Source organism: Microtus ochrogaster, chromosome 7 (assembly GCF_000317375.1).
Source record: "Microtus ochrogaster isolate Prairie Vole_2 chromosome 7, MicOch1.0, whole genome shotgun sequence".
NCBI lineage: Eukaryota > Metazoa > Chordata > Mammalia > Rodentia > Cricetidae > Microtus > Microtus ochrogaster.
Window position 1 is genome coordinate 35,989,590 of NC_022014.1, and position 9,980 is coordinate 35,999,569.

General features: G+C 51.0%; 1 protein-coding gene across 3 annotated transcripts in view; it reads right to left on the reverse strand.

Moving 5' to 3' along the window:
• Positions 1-548: 548 nt before the first annotated feature.
• The window catches only part of Trpv2 (transient receptor potential cation channel subfamily V member 2), a 21,229-nt gene continuing 11,797 nt past the window's right edge, over positions 549-9,980 (reverse strand). For all 3 annotated transcript variants that reach the window (XM_005349885.3, XM_026780800.1, XM_026780801.1), the window contains exons 6-15: positions 8,538-8,711; positions 8,134-8,289; positions 7,447-7,545; positions 6,883-6,953; positions 6,300-6,465; positions 4,906-4,972; positions 3,972-4,300; positions 2,767-2,894; positions 1,680-1,759; positions 549-743 (exon numbers count right to left, since the gene is read on the reverse strand). In XM_005349885.3, coding sequence (XP_005349942.1) covers positions 655-743; positions 1,680-1,759; positions 2,767-2,894; positions 3,972-4,300; positions 4,906-4,972; positions 6,300-6,465; positions 6,883-6,953; positions 7,447-7,545; positions 8,134-8,289; positions 8,538-8,711 — 1,359 coding nt within the window. In that variant the 3' untranslated portion in view covers positions 549-654. The remainder of the gene's footprint in view (positions 744-1,679; positions 1,760-2,766; positions 2,895-3,971; positions 4,301-4,905; positions 4,973-6,299; positions 6,466-6,882; positions 6,954-7,446; positions 7,546-8,133; positions 8,290-8,537; positions 8,712-9,980) is intronic.

A 9,980-nucleotide genomic window follows, 5' to 3' on the forward strand; every position in this document is an offset into this window, starting at 1 on the left:
CAGGTCATAGAAACACCTACAAATGCCAAGTCAGAGTCGAACGTGAGGCCCTTCAGGCTTCGTGAATGATGAAGAGAAAGTACTAAGGACTTTTCATCAAATTCCCCTAGAAGCATAAGGTGTAGGGGGGAGAAGGGGAGTCTGGGAATCACGGCAAAAACGTGCAAGGCTGGGGATACTTCTCTCGGGCTTTCAGAGTTCAGAGGTGACTTGCCTGTCTTCTGTCTCAAGAAGGCCTCTCTGGCTTTCCTGCAAAGAGTCATTGAGGGAGGGGGAAACTGAAGCCCAGGTGTGTGAAAGAGTAACAATCCAGCGCTTAGCAGAGACTTAGCCGTCCTCCAGGTGGGAAAGTGGCTTCATTCGCACCCAGCTCTCAGCCTGCCACATGCAAGAGGACTGGGCTGGAACTGAGGTGTAGCCAGCCAGTGAGGTTTCTGAGCAGACTAGCCCCTGAGCTAGGTGGGCACTTAGAGACACAAGCACATATCACCAGGTGCCAGGCCCCTGTGATTTTGTTCAAATAATACTTCTAGAACACTTAGTTATGCCAAAAATATTTATATTTCCACCAAAATTCAGTAGCCTCAGAGCTAGTAGGGGAGGCCAGAAGGGTTCCCTACTCTGCCGTTCCAGCCTTCTGCCGCATCTGGGCCATCAGTGGGACTGGAGGACCTGGAGGGGCAGGTGATCTTCCTCTGTGGTGGGGCTCTTCCCAGGTTTAGAGGTTGGGTTCTTTTCATAACCTGTGAACAGAATAAGGAACACTGTGGCTTTGCCCTTGGTGCATCCCAAGCAGTAGGTGCCAGGGGAACAAGAAAGCCTGCCATGTTCTGAGTATAACGGTCGATCCTGCAGTCTCGTCTCCCTGCTTTGTTCCTGCTACCAGAATCTCCTGAACCCCTTCCTCGGGCTAATCACGGTCTCACCACAGGAACGCAAAAGCCCCCAGAGCTGACAGGCTCTATCAGAAACTGGAAGACCCGAGACATACTGAAAAATAGGGAAAGAGGTAACCCTTCTTTAGTGTCGGGGTGGGTAGGGACACCCTGAGAAGAGGAGAGCACAGAGAGACAAGAAGGTGTCAGGGAAACAAAGAACAAAGAGTATCGCAGTGTGAATGGCCACCATGTTGATAGAACCCTGAGGAATGAGTCAAACAACAGCTCAGGGCCTTGAGCTCCACACTGAAGACTATTTGTGCCTTCGGGAGCTGTGTAGTTGGGGCCTGTGAAGCCCTTGTCTACTTTAGCCAGAATGGAGTGGGACAGGCCTGAAGCAGAAAGCTTTGTCTGAAGGTGGAGGTACATGTTGTAGCTACTGAGACATCTCGCAGTGGGTACAGAGGTGCAAGGGTAAGGGGATGGCCGAGAGGCCAAGGACGTCAGGATCCGGTAGGAGGGATGGACAGAGAAGACAGCGGAGAGGCCAGAGTGAGGTAGATAGGCAGAGCGTACTTCATGTAAGCTGAGAATCTTTCCCCTAACAGGCCAGCAGGGCACCTGCCACAGAGAGGAACTGAGGCACCAGTCCCTACGGGAGAAGCAGGTGTGGGCACAGCTGCAGAGCAGCCACACTGCAGGGCTGAGTCCCACCCTGGCCTCTCAAAGGCTGTGTTGCCTGCAACCCCACAGCACACGCTCACAAGAACCAGGGCAAGGGCTGGTCCCAAGCCTACTCACCAGGGCTGTTCGCCCCTGACGGATCCTCAGACAAGGTGGGGAGTGTCTTCTCCCACGCAGCCCAGTTCACCTCCTCCACCCTGCAGTTGACAAAACAGCTCTAAGTTCAGGGAAGCTTGCAGTGCCTAGCAGCCTTTGCCCTTGGGAGGGCTCACCTCCCTTCTCCCACGGGACTGTACGATGAGGAAGACGGTTTTGTTTTCTTTGTTTCTGCCCTTCTCTAACAAGGCATAGGTCCACCCACATCCTACAAGTTCTGTCCTTGTGACTCTGAGATGACATACAGTCCCTAAGGTCAGACGTGTACGTGGATGGAGAGGTGCCCTTCTCTCCAACTGTTCTCAGTGTCTGGGTTTCTCAGAGCAACCAGAGGCAAGGGAGTGAGATTAGGTGTATCTTTTTGTTTGGTTGGTTTTTTGTTTTTTTTGGTTTTTTTGTTTTTTTTGTCTTTTTTTGAGACAGGGTTTCTCTGTGTGGCCCTGGCTGTCCTGGAGCTCACTTTGTAGACCAGGCTGGTCTCAAACTCACTGAGATACTCCTGCCTCTGCCTCCTAATTGCTGGGGTTACAGGTGTGCGCCACCACCACCTGACTGATCAGGTATATCTTTGGGCTTCAGGTTCTGGGCTCTTTTGTGGCTACTTGTCACAAATACGGCCCTCATCTTCTCCCCTGCTCAGCTGCTGCCTGTAAAGGTGTCAGCTGTGACCGGACATTAGGTACCACATTCCCTGTCATGACGATTCCCTCTTCTCTGAACACTGAAAAGCTTGGTTTCCATGGAAGGGGATATAGCTCCAAGATCAGACTGGAAGAGCTACGGATGAGGGTAGCCACAGTAACTCCAGAGTACTGACTCCTTGGCCTGATAGAAGTCAGGACTCACCAGGGAGGGACTTTAAGTTTACACCGCTGGTATGGCAGGGTTAGACAGGCTAATGCACAGGCGGCAGCAGTGGGGCCAGGGAGTGGGGTCTGTGTCTCTTAGATCCAGCATCCCTGATCTTACCTGCCCAGGTAGAGTACTCTGGTTCTCCTCACTCTCCTGGGCTATCCAGGCCCCGCCCCGTCCTGCCCACTTTGCTCACCTGAAGCACCAGCGCTCATCGGGGACACCGTCCCATCTGGTGCCGACTTTCAGCAGCCTCCCTGAGCGATGCCTCTTCCTCCTGCACCACCAGTAACCATTCTCCATCTCCAAGACAGAGATGGCTTTCTGGGGACAAAGGAAACAAAATGTCCTGGTACCCTGCCTGGAGAAAGAAGCACCCAGAGCAAGGGAAAAAGATGCCCTCACAGAACTTTACAGAATGAATATATATATATACATATATATGTGTGTGTATATATACATATGTATGTATGTATGTGTATGTATATATATATATATATATATATATATCATGTGAGCTTGAATCTAGCTTTGCAATCTCTGATTTCTTGTGGGCATAAGGGTCTAGTCCTCTCGGAATGTCAGTTTCCCCATCTATAAACTAAGGGAAAGACACCTCGGGTGGTGTTGGTGGCATACACATAAGGAATACTCAACAGTGATTTGTTCTTCTGCACGTCAGACTCCAGACCATATCCCCTCTCTCACGGGCATGCCCAGTCGCACACATGCCAGGGCATCCCAGCCACCACTTGAGTCTCAAGGAGGAAATGGTCCAAGGACAGCAATAACATGGCAGCGGAATCCAACCTCCAGGGCAAGGCTCTCCCTGGCCAAAACCTACACAGCCTTTCTTTCATCAAGTAAGACACGTCTAATGCTTCTGTAGTGGGGGGATGTCATTGGAGAGACCTCCAATCTCTCCCCTCCACCCACATCAGTCTAACTATATTTTACATATGTGGAGCTCAGGAGGGGCCTTTGTCTTATTCTCTGTGGGGCTTGTCCTACATAACCCTACCAGTATAGGCATTCAAGACACACCTGATATTCAGGCATGGTGACTCACTGCACTCAGAAGACTGAAGTAATCCCTGCACTCACAAGCCTGAGGTAGGGGGTTGCTGTGAGTTGGAGGCCAATCAGTGATACATCGTGAAACTCTGTCTCCATAATAATGCCAACGGATCATGATAACTGACTCAGTGAGCACCTTCAATGTGCCAGGCACTATCCTGAATGCTTCATATTCCTGAGCTCATATGATCCTTTTAACAACCCTACAATGCAATGAATGGCTGCAATCTAGAGGTTGGTCTGGCTGGGCTGAGCTCATGTGACTGGGTGCTGGGCCCTCAGCAAGGTCCCAAGGGTGAGAGAGGAGCGCCTCACGGGCAGTACCTGCAGCTTCCAGATGCTCCAGCTGTCAGTGGCAACACTGTTGACAGTCTCGCTCATGAGGGCAATGAGCATGTTGAGCAGCAGAACATAGGTGAGAAGAACATAGGCCAACAGTAACAGCAGCACCACCCCGCGAAAGCGCAGCTGCTCCTGGAAGGCCAGCTCGCCCATCCCGATAGTGAACTTGAAGAGCTCCAGTGAAGCATCCAGAATGCCCCCGTAAGGGACCTCCTCCTCTTCCTGGCCTGCCACAGGCTGTGCTGTCACTGTGGCGTTGTTACCGGCAGGGGCTTTAGGGCTTTGGGCCTCCCGGCTCAAGCTCACTAGGGCTGTGGGTAAGGGAAAGGGAGGGTCTCAGTCTGGGAGACAGGCAGGCAGGCTGCAGGGCAGCTGCAAGAAGGGGCATCTGGACGGGGGAGATGGCTCAGTGGGTAAAGGTGCTTGTGTTGCCAACATGAGGTCCTGTGTTTGAATCTCCAGCACCCAGGCAAAAAGCTGGGCATAGGCTGGCAAGATGGCTCATGGAATTAGGGTGTTTGCCTCCAAATCTGATGACCTGTATTTGATCCCCATTTTTCTGATGGAAGAAAAATAATCACCTTCTCATAAGTTGTCTCCTGATCGCCCCCAACACACACACAAATAAATGTAATTTAAAAATTTTAAAGTCATACGTGGCTAAAACCCCAGCATTACAGGACAGAGACAGGCAGATTCCTAGCACTCCCTGACCATGCTAATCAAAAACCAGCAAGCTTCCATTTCAGTAAGAGATGCTGTCTCAAGGCAATAAGACAGAGAACAATAGCAGAAGACACCCGGTATCCTGCTCAGGTCTCTCTGTGTGCATACACGTACATTCACAGACCCTCATGCGCACACAGGCAGGCACTACACAGGAACACACACGCTCAATGGCTAGAAGAGTCTTTACCTACAGCGAAGCCGAAAAGGAAGACTAAGTAGACCAGCAGGAATCGGAGCAGGTCGCGAAGAATGACCTGGAACACACAAGCCCAAGGGGAAGGAAGACTGGGTGAGTGACCCACGGCATACCAACCTCCCCCCCTCCCCCGGAAGTCGGGTTCCCTCTCACAGACTGTGTCTGCACAAACATAGGTCATTCTGAGCTGTGGGAGCTTTTCAAAGAATCTGCCTCCAGCTCAGATGAAAGTGGGTGAAAGTGCTTGCCCGCAGGCATGTGAGCCTGACTTTGATTCTAACTGCTGAGCCATTTCTCCAACCCCTCTTTCACCAGAATTTTAAAACCCCAGGCACCTCCAGCCACCTACTCCCTCCCCACACTGGAGCTCCTTGGCATTGCTGTCTCCACGGCTGTCTCCTGGCTGTCTCAAGCACTCGCTGCTGGTTCTGGCTCTTTGCCTTCCCTTTTACTGTTCCCTCTGAAGAGGACGCTTCCTCCTCCACTCTGAGGTGACTGACTCATTCTTCCAGACCACCACTAACGACTGTGGGTCTAGCTCAGTGGTAAAGTGCTTGCTAGATCGTATGAGGGTCCGGGTCCCACCCTCTGCATTGTATAAAAAGAAAACTTAAACACTCCCAGCCAGGCAGTGGTGGTGCACGGCTTTAATCCCAGCACTCGGGAGGCAGAGGCAGGAGGATCTCAGTGAGTTTGAGACCAGCCTGGTCTACAGAGCGAGTTCCAGGACAGCCAGGACTACACAGAGAAACGCTGTTTCAACAAAACAAAACAAAAATTCCTCTTTAGAAAGGGTTTTGTCTTGAGAAAAAACAACAACAGCAAAAGGTTTTGCGCACCAACCCTCTAAAGTACCATCTGCCACAGTTCCTCTCCATAGTACTGTCCTGTGTGTTTCTTCTGTGGTCAGCAACATCCTGGACTGTTTCCCTAGCAATTTCATTCCCCACACAGGAACATCAACGTCAAAAGAGGAAGTTCTTTGTTTTGTCACTGCTGTGATCCCAATGCTTAGGACAGAGCCAGGACCACAGTGGGCACTCCTAAACACTTGTGAAAGAAATGGGTGCAAACTGATGTAGATGGCCTCATGTCCCATGGTTCAGACATGGATAAATGCATATGAATATGATCTGCTCCTTTATGAAAGATGGCCATGTTCCTATGTGGACACCTACCAACAAACGTATATATATGCATCTGCATATGTGTGAAGACATCCAGGAATGCACGCCTACACCTGCAGTAGTGTTAGGCAAACTCTCTTCTGCTCAGATTAGCTGTCGAGGATAGCTCCTGCCTCATGGGGCCAAAAGGAGTCCTACTGGGAGGTGGTGTCCAGGCCGCCCTAGTCTAACTGTACTTGGTCAGCCCTCATCTCTCACCTTCTGGATCATGACACTGTAGATGCCTGTGTGCTGGAAGCCACGTGTGTAATAAAGCAGGTTCAGCCAGCCCAGCACCAGGGACGACACCAGCAGAGGCAGGTACCATTCAGTCTCCACGAAACGCAGCACCTGGGACAGCACCGTGAGCAGAGCCTGGACAAGGCTGGGAGAAGATGTGGATCAACCTCCAGGCCACTTGGCAGCAGCCACCATTGACTGCCTCTACCACCTCTGGTGGACTCCGTCTGTCTGGAGCTAGATCAATCATAGCCTGCTGCACCCTGGGCAAGTTATTTACTTATGCTCTGGGCTTCCCACTTGTAAAAATGATACCTGAATCAGAGAATGTCTTCAAAAATTGGAACGCTACATGGAAACAGGTTCTACAAAGATGGGGACGTGAAAGGGCCCAGCCAAGCTCGCCACACCCAGGGTTCTCAGGTCTGGTGCACACTCCCATCCTTGCCCCCTAGAACAGCTTGGAGTCTTGAGTCCTGGTCTCTACAACCAGCTTGGAGCTCTCTACCACACCTGCCACGCCCAGGCGTCAGAGACAGTATAGGAAAGGAGACTCACGTACAAGAGGATTTCAAAGTAGCTGTCGATGAATGAGATCCAGATGAACAGACGGCGGCGCCAAAAGTACCACAGCTGTGGGGAGAGAGAGGTCAGAGGGTGACCCTTGCTCTTCAGTTCTGAGTGCAGCCAGAACACCCCTGTGGCCTGGATTGCAGCTCCCCCGACTTGCTTCACAAGTGTTTAGGAACCTGGTGAACACCACCCCAGGGACTAAATCGTTAGCCTCCCTCCCTCCCTCTCAATATGTAGCTTGCGCTGGACAGTTTTATGTCAACTTGACATAAGCCAGAGCCATCTGAGAGGAAGGAACACTAACTAAGGAAATGCCTCCGTAATGGAGCTGTAGGCAGGCAAGCCTGTATGTAGGGCATTTTCTTAACTAGTGATTGGTGGAGGAGGGCCCAGTCCATTGTGGGTGGGGCCACCCCTGGGCTGATGGTCCTGGCCGGTGTGGGGGTTTGTTTCTCCAGCAGTGAAGAGAGTATAGTTAACTCCCTGTAAAGTCCTGTCTTGCTTCAGTTGACTGGGAGCTACACAGGCTGGGGAAATAGGAAGGTGTCCTTACCTGGCCCAGTAAGAGGTAAATACCCCCAAGCAGAATCAGGATGTGGCCCAGCAGCAGCATGGATTCCCCAAAAGTCGCTTTTGATGAGGGAACAGCTGGCTAAAGAGACAGACACTCCCATCAGACCTAGAGTCTTGGGTCCCATCCCCAACGGCTAGCCGTCCAAAGACATCTAGGTTAAGACACAATTCTGAGCCTGCGCTGTGGAGAGGCCACTGAGCATCAGAGAGGACATGGGCTCTGGGGAAAGGCCCTGGTTCCAGTCCCTTAGAAGCATAGAACAATTATTAGTACTGGGTTTGGAGCCATATTTTCTGGGCTCAGATCATCTCTATCACTGAGAGTTTTTATTACCTTAGATAATGCACTTAACCTTTCCATGCCTCTCCCTTCCCTCGGTAGGAAACTGAGAATGGCAGCCCTTCACCCCAGAGGTTGGTGTGAGCCATCATTAGTCAACAGATGCTGACCACTTAGACTACTGACGCACATCTGGCAAGCACTCAGGAAGAATTCGCTATCATTGCTGTCTTTACCCTGGGGGACTCTTTCCAGAAGAGCTCAGGGTCTTATCCCTCAGGCCGCCTAGCCCTCAGTGTCAGCTGTGGTAGGATGGGATGCTTCCACTTTTCACCTCAGGGTTGCTTCGAGCAGGGGTGCCCCAGGATGGCCCCACCCAGTTCTTGCCTTCTCCAGGGAAGGTTGGTGGTAGGCAACAATGGTGAAGATGAACATGTAGACCAAGTAACAGGCGAAGTTGAAGAAGAATCTCGGGATGAGCCGCTCCCATTTCTCCTGCAGAAGCTTGTTCAGGGGCTCTAAAACCACCATGCGGTGCCGGTGCTGGGGTGGGAGAGGGAGAAGCGAAAGCACAATGTGGGAAGGGCGCGGCTGGCTAGATGGTACGACAAGCCCCCACTTCACAGCAGGCTTCATGCAAGGGCTAAGGGAGATGGAGAGGAGCAATGGGGAATGGGTTTCCAGACCCAGGATCCCTGAAAGGTGCCTCCCACACTCCTCCGTTCCAGCCCTGTACTACGTGAAGGAGGGCTTGCCCTTTGCCAGAATCTCTAGGCAGACCATGGGCTTACCGGGCTCTTGCAGTGAAAGGCAATGATTTCCAGCACCGAGTTCTTCTCCCAGCTGTCCACGGAGGACAAATCGTACAGTGAAACCCGGACAGGACCGTAGCACCACTCTGTGAACTTTCTGGAAAGGGGCTGGTACAGTCCTGAGAACTCCCGCTGTAGAATATGCCTGAAAATCTACAGGGCAGTCACATGAGCTCACCTGCTAGTCACCGTCCCTGTTGCTGGGCAACACTGTGAGCCCCTGCAGAGCACAGACGTTCTAGCACGTTTCAGCTCTTCTGTATGCCCGACCCGGGATGAATTGTCGGGTTTACGTTTCTACACAGGCGTAGGCTGACAGGCAGCTTGACTCTTTCTTCCCCAGTCCTGCCTCAACGGATTTTATTTCCTTTTTTTTTAAAAAAATATTTATTTAGTGTACAATGTTCTGTCTGTATGCCTACAGGCCAGAAGAGGGCGCCAGACCTCATTACAGATGGTTGTGAGCCACCATGTGGTTGCTGGGAATTGAACTCAGGACCTTTGGAAGAGCAGGCAATGCTCTTAACCACTGAGCCATCTTCTGAGCTCCTCGGATAGCACAAAGATCCCAGCTGGGGACTTGAGGTCACTTGAAATCAGAGACCACCAGTTATGCATGTGTGTGGGGTCTCTACTCCAAACTGTTAAGGTTAAGAAGTCTTTGCTCACACATGAGGAGTGAGGACAAGAAGGGTGCAGATGAGGGAGCAATTTACATAGGCCATAGAACTTTGCCTTTTTAATTTTTCAAGGATTTATTTATTATATATAGTGTTCTGCCTGCATGTATGCCTACAAGCCAGAAGGGGGCACCAGATTTCATTACAGATGGTTGTGAAGCACCATGTGGTTGCTGGGAATTGAACTCAGGACTTTTGGAAGAGCAGGCAGTGCTCTTAACCTCTGAGCCATCTCTCCATCCCCAGTACTTACTCTTTCTACCAAAAGCACTTTCAAACCAAACAGTTTCAGACATTAAATATGAAACCATAGGGGTTGGAGAGATGACTCAGTGGCTCAAAGCTCTTGTTAGTCTTACAGAGGACTTGATTCTGTTCCCAACCCCCATATAGTGGTTCACAATCACCCACAACTCTAGTTTTAGGGTATCCATCCAATACCCTCTTCTGTCCTCTGCAGGCAAGCCACTCACACACACAGAATAACAGCGCCAGGTATGATGATGCATGCCTGTATCCCAACACTGGGGAGGCTAAGGCGAGGAACCAAGAGTTCAAGACCAGGGCTGACAAGATGGCTAAATGGGATAAAGGTAGTTTGATCCCTGAAATCTACATGGTAGACAAAGAGAACCACCCCCTGCAAGTCACCATCGAAATTTCACATACATGCTATGGCATGTGTTCACATTTATGTACACACAGGATAAATGTACATAAATAGAGTTCAAAGGCAACTTAG